Source organism: Pantherophis guttatus, chromosome 6, assembly GCF_059756535.1.
Source record: "Pantherophis guttatus breed Tessera chromosome 6, ASM5975653v1, whole genome shotgun sequence".
Lineage (NCBI taxonomy): Eukaryota > Metazoa > Chordata > Lepidosauria > Squamata > Colubridae > Pantherophis > Pantherophis guttatus.
The window spans coordinates 99,025,009-99,046,671 of NC_142068.1; the positions used below are offsets into that span (position 1 = coordinate 99,025,009).

The following is a 21,663-nucleotide window of genomic DNA, read 5'->3' on the forward strand; positions in this document are numbered from 1 at the left end:
TTGCAATATTCAACAAGGGGGTAAAATACCCCCATCATGGACAACTGCTTATATATCTTTGATACCAAAAGAACAAGTTGGTCCTAAAAAACCAGAGAATTATAGACCAATATCTCTTTTGAATACAGACTATAAAATCTATGCGAAAGTATTAGCCAACAGGTTGATGCCAGTAATCCAAAAGGTGATTCATGAGGATCAAGCGGGATTTATTGAGGGCAGATATATGAAGGACAATGTAAGGCAAGTAATAGATTTATTGGAATATCTTGATAAGAATAAACAGATTCCTGCAGTGCTGGTTTTTTTGGATGCAGAGAAGGCCTTTGATAGAGTGGATTGGAATTTTCTACTAAAGACTTTAAAAAAGATGGACTTTGGGGACCAATTTATACAGGCGATTTCAGCAATTTATCAAGAGCAAAAGGTACAGATTATTATTAATGGAAGTCTGACGACAGAGTTTAAAATTGAAAAAGGAACAAGACAGGGATGTCCGTTGTCCCCACTTTTATTTATTTTAACATTGGAAGTCTTGCTAAATACAATACGGGACTCTAAAATTTTGAAAGGCATAATGATAAGGCAAGAGGATTATAGAATAAAGGCATTTGCAGATGATCTGGTTGTTACCCTATCACAACCAATGGAATCAACAATCCTGATGAAGGACATTATACAAGACTATGGTAGAGTTTCAGGTTTTAGACTGAATTCAAAAAAGACTAAAATGATAGTTAAAAATATGACACAAGATCGTAAACATGAGCTTGAAAGGAGGGCAGGTTTTGAAATTGTACCTAAGGTAAAATATCTTGGAGTTCAGGTTGCAGAATCAAACATGAAATTGTTTCAAAATAATTATGAGGTGTTGTGGCGAGAGGTTCAGAAAGACATGGAGACTTGGAAAAAGCTGCAACTGTCTTTACTTGGAAGAATAGCAGCAGTTAAGATGAACATTTTGCCAAGATTTCTGTTTTTGTTTCAAATGATTCCGGTGCTTAAAAGTGATAAACAACTGAAAGTTTGGCAGTCTGGTGTGAATAAGTTTGTCTGGAACGAGAAGAAGCCGAGAGTGAAATTGAAAATTATGCAAGATGTTCCAGAAAGAGGAGGCCTTAAACTCCCAAACCTACAGTTATATTATGATGCAGCAGCTTTAACTTTAACAAGTGATTGGTTTGGAAGTAAAAAGACTGGAATATTGAATGCAGAAAGTTTTGATCTTGAATTTGGATGGCATGCTTATTTATTTTACGACGATAAAGTAGATAAAGTATTTAAAAGTCATATACTTAGAGACTCTTTGATGAGAGTTTGGAAGAAGCACCGACTCAAATGGGATTACAAAATACCGCTATGGCTGGATCTTGGTCATACTTTGTGGAATACAAATATAATGTCACTCGGGGGTTTTTTATATAAAGAGGTTCTTTTCACAGATGCGGGCAGATGGCAGCTGAAGACATTACAGACACTGTTGGATGAAGGGTTTAATTTAACTTGGTTACAATATAATCAACTACAACTGAGATGGAAAGAGGACCAAAAAACTGGTATTATGTTGCATGAGGAAGAATTGGTTAGACATATAAGAGAGAAAGGTCCAATGCATATTAAAAGGCTTTATAATGTTTTGCTAGAAAGGGATTCAGAAACGGAATTAGTTAAAGATTGCATGATTAAGTGGGCACAGAATTTTGAAGAACCAGTGATGCTGGAAACTTGGGAAAAAATTTGGGTTCAGAATGTTAAATTTACACAGTCGCAAAACCTGAGAGAAAATTTTTATAAAATGTTTTATAGATGGCATTTAGATCCTAAAAAGTTGTCATGTATGTACCCTAATGTTCAGCCAAAATGTTGGAGATGCGAATGTTTGGATGCTACGTATTATCATGTTTGGTGGACCTGTAGGAAAGTTAAGGCTTTTTGGATAAAAATTTGGTGGGTCATGCAGAATGTTTTGAGGAAAAAAATTCAATTTTCTCTTTTTTATTGTACAGCAATCTTTCTCAGCTTGGCTGTCTCAGGAATTCTGGGAGTTGAAGGCCACAGGTTGTAAAAGAGCCACAATTGCCCACCCCTTCCCTAGCCTGAGTTCCGCTGCCTGGGATCCACGTGGGCTGCCACGTGGTTCCCCACCGGCTCCGGACGCAAGAGAGCAGAATGGAGAAAGCAGCTTCCACGCCTTCACTCACCCTCACTCTCTGCTCTGTTGGATCGCCGGCCGTTCGCTTACCCCGCCCACTCCCAATCTATTGCTGCCTCCGGAGTCCCAGCTAATGGCTAGAGGAAAAAAAGCTGTTCAAATTCTTGCCGCGGGGCTTCAAAGGGCCGCCCTATAGCCAGTGGTGCAGCCGAACCGCTTGTTAAATTGCTGGCTTGCCCTGCCCCTCTGCACCACTATTTATTACCAATAAATAGTGGTGGGCGAGGGGCGGGCGAGCCAGCAATTTAACAAATGGTTCGGTGTTTTTTTATAATTTTATTGGCCCGCGGAGCTTCAGCATAGGCTAATTAGCCCTTGCTTAGATGGGCTCCCGAGTCTCAGCTGATTTGTCTCAGCTGTTTTGCTCAGGGCTCTGCTGCTTGCTCGAGCAGATTTTTTTTCCCCTAGCTATGCTGAAAAACAAAACTGAAACTGCTTTGCTGTTGCTGCAAGGTTGGATAATTAGGCAGGCAGATTTCTTTTCTTTTTCCTCACCAAAAAAAGGTAGGTGCAAACAATGGGAAATTTAGGGAAAAAGAGGAGAGTTCAAGATTTTAAAACACAAAAGAAAAAAAGCTCTATTTAACTAGGGAATTGTAATAATTGAGATACTATTAATTGTATATTTCTGAAAGCAGAAACGGTTAAGTTGTGGTTTGGAGGAATATATGGGGGAAATTATTTGGTTTATTATTATTGGTAAATATAATTAATTGATTTGTAAGAAACTGGATTGCATGGAAATAATTGGAATATTCATGTTCATATTTATTAATATACAAAAAAGGTAGTTATATAACTAATTGATTTATATTAAAATGTTGAATTTATATTAAACAATTAATATTACATAATTAACCAATGTGAGGATGGATATAAAAATAGATGACAATGGGAAGGGGTATAATATAGAATAGAAGGGAAAAATTGAATTTGATTAAGATTAGAGATGAGGATGAAGGGTAATATTGGTTTTTTACAAAAATAGATGAGGAATAAATATGGCAAAAAGGAAATATAGAAATTGTAAATTTAATTGAAATGACTAAACACTGTTTAAATTTGTGAACCGACCAAATACTCTGTTCAAAGAAAATACATTGTATGTTTGTATGTGTGTTTCTAATTATTGTTATTTATTCATATTTGTTCTCTTTTATTCTTTAAAGTTTAACAAGTCATTCTTTTATCTTAATATCTTAATATTTGTTTGGGGTTGGCTTTCTTCCCTTTCATCTTTTTTATTGTACAGCAATCTTTCTCCTCAAACCTACCACCTCTCTCTTTTCTTTCCTTCTTACTTTCTCTTCCTCCCCCTCTTCTTCTCCTCCCTACTTCCTCTTCCTTTCTCCTTCTCCTCCTCTCTTCCTCCCTCTCTTACCCTCCCTCCTACTCTAATTTCCCTTCCCTTCCTTCATCCCTCTCTATTGCTGTATCCTTTTATGCATATGGACTACTCAGAGGGCTGAAAAAGTTATTTCTGACTGGTCCTCGCATTTTTGACCAGTCCTCGAACTTATGACTGTCCTCACATTTTACATTTTTGCCCTATCTTGTCACCATGGTGAAGAAAAGCAGTTGTGAAATGAGTGACATGGTTGTTAAGAATGCTACAATGGGCATAAATGATGACCAGTCATAAGTGCGAAGACCGGTCAAAAGTGTGAGAACCTGTCAGAAATCACTTTTTTCAGCCCTCTGGGTAGTCCTTTTGTGCATATGGACTACTCAGAGGGCTGAAAAGGTTAGTTTTGACTGGTCCTCGCACTTTTGACCACTCCTCGAACTTACGACTGTCCTCACATTTTACGTTTTTGCCCTATCTTGTCACCATGGTGAAGAGAAGCAGTTGTGAAATGAGTGACATGGTTGTTAAGAAAGCTGCACGGGCATAAATGTGAGGATGGTCATAAGTGTGAAGACCGGTCAAAAGTGCGAGGCCCAGTCAGAAATGACTTTTTCTCAGCCCTCTGAGTAATCCCTATGCACATAGCCACGCCCACCCGGTCACGTGACCAGCTAGCCACGCCTACAGTCACGTGACCAGCTAGCCACGCCTACACAGTCACGTGACCAGCTAGCCACGCCAACCCAGTCACATGATTGCCAAGCTACATCCCCAACTAAGCCACGCCCACAGAACCTGTTGTTAAAAAAATTGAATCCCACCACTGCCATATGTGGTGGACATGTGCAGAAGCTAAAAGATATTGGACTAAAATCCACATATGGTTGGAAAAAATGACAAAGAAACACATTGACTTTAAACCTGAGATATTTTTATTAGGGATTTTATAGAAATGTATAATAGAGAACTGAGATATCTAATTGTGAATGTTTTAACAGCAGCTAGAATTGTATTTGCTAAAAATTGAAAAAAAGAGAAAATACCTACTGAAGATGAAGTCATTAAGAAAATAACGGAATGTGCTGAAATGAGTAAATTGACGTTTGAAATTAGAGAACAGGAAGACAAACAATATTATTTGATATGGGATTTGTTTTATCAATGGCTAGATAATAAAGCATAAAATGAAGTATGAAATATGAAATTAATGTAATGATAAAATATATGAAGTGTTTTGTTTTTTTATGGGAGTCAAACCTTTGTTAAATAATTGTTAAATGAGAATAATAATATAAAGGAATATATAAAATTGTTAAATAAGAGAAATTAAATAATTTGTAAATTGTGGATATGGGATTAAGCACAAAAGAATTTTAACCGATTGACACACTTTCTGTGATTGTAATGGACGATGGTTGTTTTATGTTTTGTTATGTTAAAATAAAAAAATAAAAATAAAAAAAAACAAAACAAAAAAACAAATGAAGCCATGCTTCAGAGAGAAATGAAATTAAAAAAGACCTATTAAGATGGGGATAAATTGCAGTTATCACTATTGGGCAGAATCTCTGTAATTAAGATGAATGTCTTGCCAAAGATGTCTTTGTTTCAGACGCTACCAATACTTGCCACTGATATTCCATTTAAACAATGGCAGAGGGATATCTCAAAGTTTATATGGCAAGGGGAAAAACCAAGAATTAGATACAGACTACTGTAGGATGCTAAGGAAATCTGGGTCTACCAGATTTGAAATTGTATTTTGATGCCTGCTGTTTGGTCTGGTTAAAAGAATGGGTGAACCCTCAGAATAAGAGGTTACTGGATTTAGAAAGCCATGAATTAAGATTTGGTTGGCACGGTTAATTATGGTGTAACAAAGTTAAAGTAAATGTTAACTTCAACAGTCATTTTGTCAGACATGCTATTTTGAGAGTTTGGAATAAATATAAAACATGGTTTTCCATGAAGATGCCTCTTTGGGTTTCCCCACAGGAAGCTTTTTTTTAGAAACGAAATGGTGACGAGTCCGAACTAGTGGATTTATAGTAAAATAATATCTTTTAACTTAGGGACCCTACCCTCAAATCTAAGGAGCAGCTAGAATCAGAAGTTTACATATTTACAACTGAAAGAAAGATTTAAATTAGATAAAAAGAATCACGGGTTTAACTTTGTTAAAAATGAATTGGAAACTTTACTGTTTGGTAGTGAGGAACATATTATTGCTAAAGTCTATAAAACAGGAGTGAAATGCTCCCGGTTCGGACCAGATCGCCTGATCCGGTAGCGATGGTGGTGGGTGGTTCAGAGAACCAGTAGAAGAAATCCCTGCCCCCACCCATGCCCAGCTGAGCCACGCGATCATCAGAGGCTTTTTTTTTTTACGTTTAAAAGCATTTTTTCTACAAATGCTTTTAAAAGTTAAAAAAAAGCCTCTGATGTTCGTGTGGCTCAGCTGGGATCGTCAGAGCTTTTTAAAAGCATGAAGAGGTTGTAGAAAAAATGCTTTTAAAAGTAAAAAAAAAAAAGTTGGCCATGCCCACCCAGTCACATTACCCCCCACCAAGCCACACCCACAGAACCGGTAGTAACAAATTTTACATTTCACCACTGCTATAAAGTGTTATTGAATTTAAATCTGGAAAATGAGCAAGTAAAGCATTGTATGAGTCAGTGGGCAAGGAATTTTTGATGTAATGTAATGCTTGAACAGTGGGAGAATATGTGGAATAAAGGTTTAAAGTTCACATTAAACTATAATTTAAAAGAAATTTCTATAAGATGATGTATCATTGGTATTTAACTCCAGATGAATTGTCAAGAATGTATAAAGGTACTTCAAATGAATGTTGGAAATGTAAATGTAAAGAAGGAACTTTTTATCATTTATGGTGAACGTGTGATAAAACAAAGAAATATTGGAGTAGGATTCATATCTTAATACAGAAAATTCTTAAACTGAATATAGAAAGAAAACCAGAGACTTTTCTTTTGGGTTTAATGGAACAAGACTTGGAAAAAAAATTCGGAACTCTGATGTTATATATGTTGATGGCAGCAAGACATCAACAGCACAGAAATGGAAGGTCACCTCGATCCCCACAATGGATGAATGGCTGGAAAAACTAATGGAATTAGCAAAGATGGTTAAATTGACTATTTTGATTAAAGAAAAAAACACAAATGCCTTTATTTCTACTTGGAAACCACTTCTGGACTTCGTGCTTGAGGTAGAAAAAAATTAAACTTTAATTTTGGGTTTTACCGATTAGATAGATTTGTTGTTATAGAAATGGCTAGTTTACGTTATTATGAAAAAGTAAAAAGTTGAGGATAGAGGCCTTATTTTACTGCACCAAAGTTGGAAATCAATGCCTTTTCCCCCCTTGCTTTCCCCCACTATCCATTTCCCTTTTTCCTTCCCTAATTTCCCTAATATTTACTTTTGTATTCTCTTTGTATGTCATATTATAAATTAATAAAAACTATAGTATAAAAATTAATTAATTAATTAAAAAAAACTAATGGAGTCAATTCCAACTTGCTCAGATTTAGTGAATCTTCTCACCATCTTCCCAATAAAGTGCTTTACAAAAATGTATCTGCCAAGACGAACCATTAACATAAGAGTTTCCTAATTATTACTTCTTAGTTTTAGACCAATAGAATGGTTAATTACTGTTATTAATTAGCTAAGGATTTTACCTGCATGCTTCCCAGCCTTTTGCTTTTCAAGCTGTCGTCGAGTGATGCTATCACGTAACCGTTTTAGATTTTCCTAGAAATGCAAAATTAAATTTTTAGGAATATGAACAAATTCATAATAACATGCAAATCTGGCAAGAATTAATTGAATCAACATAAGGTAGAGATTTTCAAACTGAAAAATCCAGGACAGCCAAGTTTGGTCTAGTGGTTAGGGCACCAGGCTAGAAAGCTGGAGACAATGAGATCTATTTCCAGCTTAGCCATGAAAAGCAGCTGGGTGACTTTGGGCAACTCACTCTCTCTCAGCCCAACCCACCTCACAGATATGTTGTTGTGGGGAAAATAGGAGGAAGAAGGTGTATTGGAGAAGTTTGCTGTCTTGAGTTATTTGTAACTCACATGGTCCTTGGATATCAAACCCGGGTTGCCGGGTTTCCAGCTGACAAGCCTAGCATCTTAACTGCTCAGCCACCGCACTGCCCTAATAAAAGGTATAATAAAAGTACTGAAATATCTTTGATATGCAAGTGTGGGCCACTGCCCAATACATACAATGTGGAGGGGGATATTTACTGTCTGGAAAGCTACTGAGATGAATTTTGCCAGGCTCTTTTAAGTGTCCCTCCTTTGTCACTTGACTAGCTAATATAGGAACTATCTATATTGGGTTCTTCTAAAGCCAAAGTCTCTTGTAAAAAGAATATCATGATCAGATAAAAACTTGATTAAAAAGATATTTTTTTCCTAACTGGATATTGTTATGGAGTGGGCAACTACACAAGGAGAATAAGTTTAATTCACAAAAACCTTCCTATTACCTTATTGTTCATTGATAAAGAAACTGAGGGGAAATATTCCACTAGGACAAAAAGTATTCAAGTTATCACAAGCTACTTTAAGAGATTTGTTTACATAAATCAGAAGTTCTGTCTATTCTAGAAAATATTTTCACCATTTTAGCCTATTAATATTTGAATATTTGAATTCTATTTAAAAAGTCAACTATGCTATTTACAGATAGGGAGCAGAAATTGTAGCACCTTTCCTGCAATGACAAAAACAAATTAAAAATAATATGAGATATAAGGTGAACTAGGATTAGAAATGAGATTACAAATAAAATACATACTGTACCTGTTGATAGCGAAATGATTCTGATCTCTTCTTTTGATTTAACTGCCACTCTTTGAAACACAGGACAGCTTCATCTACAGTGAGCATCCCCAACTTCACCTGCTCTTGTAGAGTAATCAGCTGCCTCTGACCTGGAGTCTTCATTCCAGCAAATGGGTCATATATACTCTGTTGAGGCTGATTTGAAACAGTATTTATTTGTTCTAAAAATTAAAAAGAAAAAAAACATAATGTTATTCTCTCACAGGGCATATTACACAGTTCAATCGTGAAGTTTAAATCAAAGCCATCTATATTCTAACTAAGGAATGTTGTTTTCCAGAACGTGAGTGAGGGGGATCAAATGGGATATTTCGGCATGACTTTCATAGGAAAGACGAAGAAGAGAACAGTGGAAGTGTGCTGTCCCGCTGACTCACGCATAGTAGTGGTTTAGTGCATTTATTAATATTCTCCAACAATTCCCTTCACCAAAAACCCAGAACTGTCCCAATTAAGTACAGCCAAAAGCAGACCAATGCTAGTCCACAGAGCAATAGCCAATGAGTCCTCAAGGCAACTTGAAAGTTTCCTAGTCAAGATAAACCCACCAGGCAAACTTAAATCCACAATATAAGAGGGTTCACAAGGCAAGAAAAATCCTGAGTTCACAAGGCACAATCAAAGTCAAGGCACCGTGTCAATCCAAAGTGAGGCAGGAATCATAATGACCAGGAAACATACAGCTAGGAAATGAATCTGTTGTTTCCACCATTGCCTCCATCTGTCTGTTGTGCTAAATAGCCAGCTTCTGGTGTAGCTCATCAAGAAGGGTGAGGCTGCCTCCTCACAAGTAATTAGGCTGACCTTCTCTGCTCCTGCCTTTTTTCTGCCCTATGTGTTCTTGGATCAGGTGCAGAAGGCAGTTCCTCTTCATTACTGACCAGTTGCAGCTGCGTGCTTTCCCCACCTGAAGCCTCAGTGCTGTCCTGCTGCAACTGCACTTCAGCCAAATCCCTGTCAGACGGCTGCTTGGAGCCATTGACCAATTCCGCTCCAGACATGCCTAGAACTGGTTCATCCTCCTCCAAGCTGACATCTGGGGAAGGTATCTGGGGAAGTATTGCCCTCTCAAGCTCTGTTTTCACTGGATTGCAGGAGGCTGTCACAGCCAGAAATGGAGCTTGGGAGCCCATTTTCACTGGCAGAGCGCTCGGGCCACCACAGGTGCCCCTGACATAAGTGACACTGAGCAGGCCACACCGCCTCTGACCACGACCACCCCACCCCGAGGTCAAACACAACCCTGATGCGGCCCTCAATGAAATTGAGTTTGACACCCTTGCCATACCTCTGCCATGGTAGCCTGAGTTTCTCTCCACACACCCCAGGGATTGGGGAGCGACTGGAGTCCTGGTGATTTTGATTAGTTTTGAGAGAGTTGGCTTTCTGGCAGGGTTCCAACCAATGTCCTAATTAAATAATGAGTCTCGAGCCATGCTTCAAAAGAAATCCAGTTATTTATTAGGAGCTTCATGTTGGCACATTCCAAGTGAAGCCAACTCTGACCCCATGTAATTTACGGCCCAGGCTTGACCCTGTTTTCCCCCTCCCCCCAGTTTGCAGTTTGAGCAAAGATGATTTTCCCTTGTCTCCCTTGACCTCTAAATCTGCTAGAGACTGCTGGCTCATTCATTCCACCACTGTCTCCAGTTCATCATTTCTTCCCCAGAAGTCCTTTTGCGTTTTCTGTGCCCTTAAGGCTTTAGCCCAAACTGGCATTCCATATAGTCACACAATCTATCTCATATTACATTTATTTCTTTATTTTGTAAAATCCAATAATTGCCTTTTCCTTTTTATATTAAACAATAAGCGTGGTCTATTTGTCTAATTATTTCCAAATAGTATAGAAAGCGCTTTTGCCAAAATAAATTTAAACTGTTCAAATAGAATTAAACTTTTTGCTATTAATTTAAAATTCTTGAAATTATTTTTTCTGTCTTTAATCTATAAGGAAGGCTGATTTTTTCTTCATCCTGCTGATTTAAAGATTTCTCTCTATAAACTGATTATATCCAAATGTGGTTAAGAAAGGGAGTTCCAAACCCAGTATCCTTAAATGCCTGTGTTGCAGTCATGAGAGCGCTGGATCGACTTTGACTCCCAGCCATTCAACTCATGTTTAATTCCTGCAGTCTCCTCATAAATAGTAGCCCTTTGAAATATAGGTGGAAGATTTTTTAATCTCTCCTTATCTGAAGATGCTCTGCTGCCCAGAATTGTTGTCTGCCCACCAGTCATCACCACAGTGTTGTCTTCAGAGATTTTTTAGTCTGCCATACACTTTTTCCAGACTCCTCTATTTATTTAGTTAAATTACACTGAAGACCAAAATAACCCTTGCATGAGAAAGCAATAAAACGAATGATAAATATAAAGAAATTTGCACAGCCAAATTTATGCTAGGAGCTGCTGTGGCCTAGAGGTGGAGCTCTTGCCTCACAATCAGGAGCTTGTGAGTTCAATCCTAGGTAGAGGCCAGATGTAGGGTCTCCTACTTGGGCAGGGGGTTGGACTAGATGACCTGTAAGGTCCCTTCCAACTCTGTTACTCTGTTATGAGTGTTCTGAAGTTCCCAAAACTACTACACAAGTTAACATATGATAGTGTAGTAAATTTAGCAGTATTTCTAGAAATGTCTGGAGACCTGTCAAGTAAGATTAAGAGTTGGAGAGTGTTCTTTTCTGAGATTGTGTAAAAACAGGGAAGAGAAATATTATCACCACTGTAGATAGAAGAGGAATCACATCAATACTTTGCATGGCTACTTATGTTCCAATTCTTAGATCACATTGCCATTTCTTGTTTTAACCACAGTAACTAATATGGCTCAGTTATGCTAATCTATGATGAATATAGCATTAACCCTTAGTAAAACTTACAATAACCTGTCCGAAAACTGCAAAAATTCTGTAATCGTGACTCACCTTTGCTAATATTTTTTGCAGAAACATAAAGATTCCCAGATTTCTCTTGATCTTTTTCTGTAAATACTGAACATGTACAATTTATTTAAAACATTTTAAAAATTCATAATGTAAAGTTGTGTAGTATATATAAAAAAAGTTATAAATCATGTTATCAAACATAACATCAAAAGAAATATAAATACAAATAGGAACAAAACTTAAGTACCCAAAATTGAAACACATTTTAAAAGGAAGAGTTCTAGACTATATGAGTTTTTAAATGATATAGGTATACAAATTTAAAAGATATAGAACAGAAATTTTTATCAGCATAAGACAAACTTTTAAAGACATGATGACATAACTAACTCAGGTCCATTTTCACAATACAAACTGTGGGAGAACTATCTTTCAGAGCAAATCTTCCCTGTGAATCAAAGAGAATTTATTCTTTAAAATCATTTCAAATTGAACTGTTAGATTACGGAGTAAGACAGTACTTCATTGTTGATTCAGCTTGGCCTGAATAATTACAATAAAATTATTATTGTAAACTTCAAGGGAAAGGATATAGAGCAGACGTATAGGGACTTTTTCCCCCTTTGTTAAACTGGGCATGGGTGTGGCCAGCGTGTGACACATCCGGACTGTGGGCCGTGAGTTTGACAGCCCTGATATAGAGCATTGGATTTAAAATCTCAATTCCATTATGTTAGTCATGTAAAAATATCAGGACATAAAAACATTACATTATCAAAACTTAAAAATGAGATAAGCATTTATATATATTTCTAAGCAGCTACTTATTCTAAGATCTATACCAGTGATGGCTAACCTTTTTGCCATTGCGTGCCAAAAGCAGGGGGAGCGCGGGGGAGGTTGCGCACGCATGTGCCCACACCCATAATTCAAGGCCCCCCACTGTGCCCCACCCCCCTGCGCATGCACGAAGGTTGTGGCGAAGGTTGTTGAGAGTGTGGTGGTGCGACAGCTTCCCTGGTACCTGGATGAAGCTGTCTATCTAGTCCGTACCAGTCGGGCTTCAGGCCTGGGTACAGCACAGAAACGGCATTGGTCGCATTGGTTGATGGTCTCTGGAGGGCTCAGGACAGGGGTTGTTCCTCTGTCCTGGTCTTATTAGACCTCTCAGCGGCTTTTGATACCATCGACCATGGTATCATGCTGCGCCAGTTGGAGGGGCTAGGAGTGGGGGGCACCGTGTTGCGGTGGTTCTCCTCCTTCCTTTCTAACTGTACGCAGTCTGTCTTGGCAGGGGGGCAAAGGTCAACCCCGAGGCGCCTAGTCTGTGGGGTGCCACAAGGGTCAGTCCTCTTGCCCCTCCTGTTCAACATTTATGTGAAGCCGCTGGGCGAGATCATCCGTGGCTTTGGGGTGGATTTCCATCAGTACGCTGATAATACTCAGCTGTACATTTCTATCCCGGGCCATCCCAATTATGCCCTTGATGTGATGACCTGGTGCCTGGAGGCCGTATGGATCTGGATGGGGAGAAACAAACTCAGACTCAACCCTTCCAAGACCGAGTGGCTGTGGTTTCTGGCGTCCCATCATAGTCAGCTAGTCCCATCGCTGACTATTGGGGGTGAGACCTTGACCCCCTCAGAGAGGGTTCGCAACTTGGGTGTCCTCCTGGACTCGCAGCTGGCCCTAGAAGACCATTTGACGGTTGTGGCCAGGGGGGCTTTTTATCAGGTTTGCCTGATCTACCAGTTGCGTCCCTTTCTGGACCGGGACTCCTTGCGCACAGTCACTCATGCACTCGTCATCTCCCGTCTGGACTACTGTAACGCTCCCTACATGGGGCTCCCCTTGAAGAGCATCCGGAGGCTCCAGCTGGTCCAGAATGCAGCCGCGCGGGTGATTATGGGAGTGACTCGACGCTCCCATGTAACACGCTCCTGTGTGAGCTGCACTGGCTCCCGGTGGTCTTCCAGGTGCGATTCAAGGTGTTGGTTGCCATCTTTAAAGCGCTCCATGGCTTAGGACCCGGGTACTTACGAGACCGCCTTCTGCCACCGATACCCTCCCATCGACCAGTACGCTCCCACAGAGAGGGACTCTTCAGGGTGCCGTTGGTCAAACAATGTCGACTGGCGACCCCCATGGGGAGAGCCTTCTCTGTGGGGCACCTGCCCTCTGGAATAAGCTGCCCCCAGAGATTCGTAGGATCCCTGACTTTCGCACCTTTCGCCGTGCCCTCAAAACACTATTGTTTCACCAAGCAGGGCTGGCCTAAATGCTATTTTAATGGGTGGTTTCTATTTTAGCTCTTTCGGCCAAATTATTTAATATTTTTAAATTGTCTTTTAACTTTCATATAGTTGTGGGTTTTATTTTTGGCTGTACACCGCCCTGAGTCCTTCGGGAGAAGGGTGGTATAAAAAATTTAATGAACAAAATAAATAAATAAATAAATAAATAAATAAATAAATAAATAAATAAATAAATATATTTTAACCCAAGAAACCTGACATAATCATATGATCAGATACAAGCTAGATGATAGCAGTATAAATGAATGCAACTGATTAAAAGGCAAATGCTCTTTTAGAATATGTTAACAGATACATAGAGTCCAGATGCCATGTAATAACTTCCCCCTCTGCTCTGTCTTAATCACCCCTCATGGAATTCTATGTCCAATTGTTGTGGTCACCATAATTGAAAATGTATAAACTGGAATGAGTTAAAAGAATGACAACCAAGATAGGGATGTATCTGGAAACTAAGTCATATTAGGGATAGTTAAATGAACTGGTTTAACTTTAGTTCTCAGAAAAGATAACTAAGGAGAGATAGTCAAAAATATGAGAGTATAAACATTGCTGGTTGCCTAGAGACTATTACCGCAACAAATAGGTCAAGCTGCAGGGAGATAGATTCAATTTACTTATCAGAGGTTTCTGATTATGGCAAAAGCTGTCAACCAGTAGAATAAGTTAATTTGTGTAGTGATGTTTCCCTTCCCCAGAGGTTTTCAAATATAGGATGGATCATTTGGATAGTCATCTGCCCAAAATATTTTTGCAGCTCCTGCAGTGAGTAAGGGATTGATTAAATTACTTCTAAACTACCTTACTAAACTACCAGGCCTCAGGCAAGCCAAGAGACACGAAGACAAGCACCCCGCGGCCAGCCATCCGCTCTGACCCACTGACTCTCAGCTTTTCCATAGTGCAGCACATCCGAATTGTGTGCCAACCCCTGCGTTGTCTGCTGCTTGGACAGGTAATCAACTTGACTCTGTAGCCCCAAAGTGCACCAACCAAGGAGCCAGCAGGCTGCAGCTGCTGCTGGATGTCAGCCCCTGCGTGCTTGCCACCTTTGTGTGCGTGCCAGGGGGGTGGGGCACTCAGCCAGGCTGAAATTGTGTTTCCCCAAAATTACCCTGAAATCATGTTTCCCCAAAAATAAGCTCAAGCGCTTATTTTGAAACCCCCAAAATATAAGACCGGATCTTATTTTCAGGGAAACACAGTATAAATTAAAGATATTATTTAAGGCAAAAGCAGAAATAATGGGTGGAAATCACAAGGCAATATATTCAAGTTAGACTATAGGAGTATTTCCTGAAAGTAAAAACTTTCAATTAATGCAGTGGTCCCCAAGCTTTCCAGCTTGGTGGCCTGGCATGAGGGGGGTAGGCATGTGAATGGCAGGTGTACAGCTCCATTTATGCAAGTGGCGCATGCGCATAAATTAATATTTACTTTTTCACTTTATTATATTTGGAAAGAAGAGGCAAAAAACTCTGAAATGAAATAATTATTTGACATCTGTTAAAATGGACATTTTCCCCTTCTACTGTACCCTGTCTAGCAAAAAAGTTATCAGATTTTTGTTCACCAGTCACCTTTATAAATGTATGGTTCTTTGTCTTGTTGTATGGAGGAGGGATCAGGTCTTGGAACAGGAACAGGTGGCCTGTTGACCATTTCCTGGGGAAAACTATCTTGTTCCACAGTATGATAGACATCTTTGTCTTCACTTTGATGGTAGATACCTTCTTTAGGTTCTGGTATCTCCAAATTAACACCTAGAAAAGGAAATCATATTAAAAATATTAAAAAAACAAACAAAAATGAATAAACAACGATTTTCTTACAATTTTCATCATAAGCAAAAGTTTCAAGGCTTCAGCTCCTCTAGGGAGCTAGCTTAGGGTCATTCTGTAGTTCACTAAAGTCTTCTGCAATTTCTAGTGACCCCTATGTATATGCTAAAAATAACTGGATATTCAGTTGAGGACATGGTCATATCTTAAGCAAAGTCCGAGCTATATGTTTCTATAACTAATATGGGCTAGGCCTATTTCTCATCATGCTAACCCCACTTCTTACTTTCCTATAAATACATTTATATAAATACTGATCCATGTTTAAGGTGACCAGACGTCCCGCTTTTGGCGGGACAGTCCCGCTTTTGAGCAATTTGTCCCGCGGCGTTTTAAAAAAGTCCCGATTTTTCATTCTGCCTCCTGGTTCCCGGCTGCCTCCTGAATCCCCGCTGATGGCTAGAGGGAAAAAACCTGTTTAAACTCTTGCCGCGGGGCTTCAAAGGGCCGCCCTACATTAATTAGCTCGGCTTCCCCCTCTCAGCTGATTTGCACAGGGCTCTGCTCTTGCTAAATTGCTCAGTTTTTTTTTCCTCTTTGTGCAAACCAAGCTCAAAACGAAACTGGAAGTAAAACAGGCTGTTGGCTTTGCGGTTTGCTTGCAACGTTGGAAAATTAGGCAGCAGATTTATTTTCCTTTTCCTCACCAAAAAAGGTAAGTGCAAACAATGGAAAATTATTTAGGGCAAAAGAGGAGAGTTCAAGATTTTAAAACACAAAAGAAAAAAAAGCTCTTTTTAACTAGGGAATTGTAATAATTGAGATATTATTAATTGTATACTGTGTTGAAAGCAGAAATGGTTAAGTTGTGGTTTGGAGGAATATATGGGGGAAATTATTTGGTTTATTATTATTGGTAAGTATAATTAATTGATTTGTAAGAAATTGGATTGCATGGAAATAATTGGAATATTCATGTTCATATTGATTAATATACAAAAAAGATAGTTATATAACTAATTGATTTATATTAAAATGTTGAATTTGTATTAAACAACTGTATTACATAATTACATAATTAACCAATGTGAGGATGGATATAAAAATAGATGACAATGGGAAGGGGTATAATATAGAATAGAAGGGAAAAATTGAATTTGATTAAGATTAGAGATGAGGATGAAGGGTAATATTGTTTTTTTAAAAAAATAGATGAGGAATAAATATGGCAAAAAGGAAATATAGAAATTGTAAATTTAATTGAAATGACTAAACACTGTTTAAATTTGTGAACCAGCCAAATATTCTGTTCAAAGAAAATACATTGTATGTATGTGTGTTTCTAATTATTGCTATTTATTCATATTTGTTCTCTTTTATTCTTTAAAGTTTAACAATTCATTCTTTATCTTAATATCTTTATATTTGTTTGGGGTTGGCTTTCTTCCCTTTCATCTTTTTTATTGTACAGCAATCTTTCTCCTCAAACCTACCACCTCTCTTTTCTTTCCTTCTTACTTTCTCTTCCCCCTCTCTTCTTCTCCTCCCTACTTCCTCTTCCTTTCTCCTTCTCCTCCTCTCTTCCTCCCTCTCTTAACCGTCACTCCTACTCTAATTTCCCTTCCCTTCCTTCATCCCTCTCAATTACTGTATCCTTTTACGCATATGGACTACTCAGAGGGCTGAAAAAGTTATTTTTGACTGGTCCTCGCACTTTTGACCAGTCCTCGAACTTACGACTGTCCTCACATTTTACATTTTTGCCCTATCTTGTCATCATGGTGAAGAGAAGCAGTTGTGAAATGAGTGACATGGTTGTTAAGAATGCTGCACGGGCATAAATGTGAGGATGGTCATAAGTGTGAGGACCAGTCAAAAGTGTGAGGACCTGTCAGAAATGACTTTCCAGCCCTCTGAGTAGTCCCTATACACATAGCCATGGCCACCCGGTCACATGACCAGCTAGCCACGCCCACCCAGTCACATGGCCTCCAAGCCACGCCCACACAATAAGCCACGCCCACAATGGTGTCCCTCTTACCAATGTTAAAATCTGTTCACCTTACCCTATACACATAGCCATGGCCACCCGGTCACATGACCAGCTAGCCACGCCCACAAAATAAGCCACGCCCACAACGTCCCTCTTTACCAATGTTAAAATCTGGTCACCTTATCCATGTTCTATTTATGGAGATGCACTAATAAGGGAATGTGAGAATTATTGAAGAAGCAATACATAAAATTAGTAAGATACAAAAGCTGGAAAATGAAAAACAGAGAGGTATAGGATTCCATTTAGATTGGATATTCTACATTGATTAACAATATCTATCATAGTAGTAGTTTCACTATATAAATTATCATGTTGCCTTTTTCATACAGTAAAAGATTTGCTGATCAATAACTAAATAAAATTGATTGATACAATAAAACCACTTAAAAGTTAAAATATAGAGTAGAGTAGAATAGAATATGGTTAGATTAATTAGATTAGATTAGACTAATTAACCTCTTCAGCTGAAGAGGTTGTAGAAAAAATGCTTTTAAAAGGCTCTGACAATCTCAGCTGAGCCACACAATCATCAGAGGCTTTTAAAAAAAACTTTTAAAAGCATTTGTAGAAAAAATGCTTTTAAATGTAAAAAAAAAGCCTCTGATGATCGCACAGCTCAGCTGGGCATGTGGGGACAGGGATTTCTGCTACCAGTTCTCCGAACCACCCACTGCCATTGCTACCGGATCGGGCGATCCAATTCAAACTGGGAGCATTTCACCACTGCCTCAGAGTGCTGTGGGAATTAGTGTTCAACAAAGTGATGGCATGGAAGGGGAACTATCTTTGTGTCTAATTGTTTTGGAATGCAATGCTGTGTAGCGGCATCCAGAGGGGACAAGTTGAAATAGTTTATGTCCAGGTTGAGAAGGGTCTGTAGTTATTTTCTCCATCCTCTTTCTGGTTTGTGCAGTCTACAGATTCTCAATGGAAGGCAGGTTGATTGCAATTGTTTTTTCTGCAGTTCTAACTATCCATTGAAGTCTGTACCTGTCCTGTTGGTTGGTGTGCCAAACCAGACAGTTAAAGGCACAAATGACAGACTCAATAATTCCTCTGTAGAACTATATCTGTAGATCCTTGGGCAATTTGAGCTGAGTTGACACAGAAAGAACATTCTTTGTTGTGCCTTTTTAATGATGGTTCTAAAGTGTTCATTTCAAGTCCTTGGAAATAATAGAACCTAAAAACCTGAAGGTCTCTACTGTTGATACTGTGTTGCCTAATATTGTAAGAGGTGGTAGGAGAGCTTCTTCTAAAATCTACTATCACCTCTGCAGTTTCAAGAATGTTCAGCTCCAGGATGTTCTGGCTGCACCACAGGGCCAGTTGATACATCTATACGCAGACTCATTATCATCTCGAATGCGTGTTGTATCATCTGCAAACTTCAGTACTTTAACAGAGGGATCCTTTGAGATGTAGTCATTGGTCCTTCCGGTGAAGACAGGGCCGGCAGCTGACATGCCCAGAGAAGCTCCTCCCTCTGGACTGTCATTTTTCCAACTCAACAACAAAAGGAGCAGGCTTCCTTTTGTCTGCTGGATTTTCCGAGGTTAAGGAAAGTCCCAGAATCATCCCTCAAGATCCTTTGATAACAGCAACAGCCTGCAAGCAGTTTTAGAAGCTGAACTTCGAAGATAACTGGTGAGCTGAAGCTGGGAGGTGAGGTCGAAAACATGTCGTTGTTGGATAAAACAGCTGTTTTGTAATTTATTTTTCAAATGGACAATAAACTGTGCCCTTCATTTCTTAAACAATTTATGAGACTATTATTTTTACAAACTACAGAAGCTCTCTTTAGTTACAGTTTATCACCCCTTTTTGAAGTTTTAAACGCTATTTTTGAGACTTCTTTACTATAAAACAACAGGGAGAAAAGATTGCTAGAGGCAGCCAAAAAAAGGAAGCATGGAATATTCTTTTGTTTGAAATATAAGTAAAAAAGCTGTGGCTTTAATTTACTACTTTTAAAATAATGAGTTGCTCTGTATTGTTTTGTTGTGGGTGGTTGAAATCTGTTTATATTCAAGTGTGCAGATTGGCTAAGAAAAGAAATAATTAAATGAAGAAATAAATAACAGTCTCTGAACACTAGGGGGAGCTATGAGGATGCCTAATTGTATGCTGGTGTCCTTTATAAAAGAAATTCTTGATCAGTCCTTGGAGAAGATTCATCATTTTGTGAATCAGCCAAAATATATTAACCCTATAGATGATATTAAAATAGAACAAGAAACACACCTAGGTGTTGTGAAGATGATCAACCTATTGTGTCAACTTTACAAATAACAGATAATGTAAACAACCTAACTGTAACCTCAGAATATAAACCTGACTTTAGCTCTTTTTATGATGATGGCGTGAGTACAACCCTCCCAATGCAACTGAAACAAGTGTATCAAGTAAATTCACAATACTTAAGAGGTCATGTTTGGGACATTCACTTTATGGATATTAACAAGGCTGAGAATTCTTAAAGAAAAAAAGATGTGACAGCTATTCAGAGAGGGAAAACTTAATTGGGGAAGATTTGCCTCAGACCAATTTTCAACATCTAACAGACAAACTTTGGGACTTTTCTTTTATTATATAAATAAAGCTGAGAATTTCTTTAGGAAAGGAGACTTGATAGACTCTCCCGAGAAGAAAAAGACTCTATTCTATGAAGATACAGTGGGGCAAAAAAGTATTTAGTCAGCCACCAATTGTGCAAGTTCGCCCACTTAAAAAGATGAGAGAGGCCTGTAATTGACATCATAAGTAGACCTCAACTATGAGAGACAAAATGAGAAAACAAATCCAGGAAATCACATTGTCTGATTTGGAAAGAATTTATTTGCAAATTATGGTGGAAAGTAAGTATTTGGTCAATATCAAAAGTTCATGTCAATACTTTGTTGTATATCCTTTGTTGGCAATGACAGAGGTCAAACGTTTTCTGTAGGCCTTCACAAGGTTGGCACACACTGTTGCTGGTATGTTGGCCCATTCCTCCATGCAGATCTCCTCTAGAGCAGTGATGTTTTGGGGCTGTCGCTGGGCAACACGGACTTTCAACTCCCTCCAAAGGTTTTCTATGGGGTTGAGATCTGGAGACTGGCTAGGCCACTCCAGGACCTTGAAATGCTTCTTATGAAGGCACTCCTTCGTTGCCCGAGCTGTGTGTTTGGGATCATTGTCATGCTGAAAGATCCAGCCACGTTTCATCTTCAATGCCCTTGCTGATGGAAGGAGGTTTGCACTCAAAATCTCATGATACATGGCCCCATTCATTCTTTCCTGTACACGGATCAGTCATCCTGGTCCCTTTGCAGAAAAACAGCCCCAAAGCATGATGTTGCCACCCCCATGCTTCACAGTAGGTATGGTGTTCTTTGGATGCAACTCAGCATTCTCTCTCCTCCAAACATGAGTTGTGTTTCTACCAAACAGTTCTATTTTGGTTTCATCTGACCATATGACATTCTCCCAATCCTCTTCTGGATCATCCAAATGCTCTCTAGCAAACTTCAGACGGGCCCGGACATGTACTGGCTTAAACAGGGGGACACGTCTGGCACTGCAGGATCTGAGTCTCTGGCGGTGTAGTGTGTTACTGATGGTTGCCTTTGTTACGTTGGTCCCAGCTCTCTGCAGGTCCCCCCGTGTGGTTCTGGGATTTTTGCTCACCGTTCTTGTGATCATTTTGACCCCACGGGGTGAGATCTTGCGTGGAGCCCCAGATCGAGGGAGATTATCAGTGGTCTTGTATGTCTTCCATTTTCTAATTATTGCTCCCACAGTTGATTTTTTCACACCAAGCTGCTTGCCTATTGCAGATTCAGTCTTCCCAGCCTGGTGCAGGTCTACAATTTTGTTCCTGGTGTCCTTCGACAGCTCTTTGGTCTTCACCATAGTGGAGTTTGGAGTGTGACTGTTTTGAGATTGTGGACAGATGTCTTTTATACTCATAACAAGTTCAAACAGGTGCCATTAATACAGGTAATGAGTGGAGGACAGAGGAGCCTCTTAAAGAAGAAGTTACAGGTCTGTGAGAGCCAGAAATCTTGCTTGTTTGTAGGTGACCAAATACTTATTTTCCACCATAATTTGCAAATAAATTCTTTCCAAATCAGACAATGTGATTGTCTGGATTTGTTTTCTCATTTTGTCTCTCATAGTTGAGGTCTACCT

The 21,663-nt window shown here is 39.0% G+C and overlaps 1 protein-coding gene across 3 annotated transcripts in view; it reads right to left on the reverse strand.

Moving 5' to 3' along the window:
* Nucleotides 1–21,663, reverse strand: part of PIK3AP1 (phosphoinositide-3-kinase adaptor protein 1) — a 168,834-nt gene that overhangs the window by 30,914 nt on the left and 116,257 nt on the right. For 2 of the 3 annotated variants that reach the window (XM_034435248.3, XM_034435250.3), the window contains exons 10-13: nucleotides 15,231–15,413; nucleotides 11,375–11,440; nucleotides 8,406–8,608; nucleotides 7,269–7,341 (exon numbers count right to left, since the gene is read on the reverse strand). In XM_034435248.3, the coding sequence (XP_034291139.2) occupies nucleotides 7,269–7,341; nucleotides 8,406–8,608; nucleotides 11,375–11,440; nucleotides 15,231–15,413 (525 nt within the window). The remainder of the gene's footprint in view (nucleotides 1–7,268; nucleotides 7,342–8,405; nucleotides 8,609–11,374; nucleotides 11,441–15,230; nucleotides 15,414–21,663) is intronic. The other variant, XM_034435249.3, reaches the window with a different exon arrangement.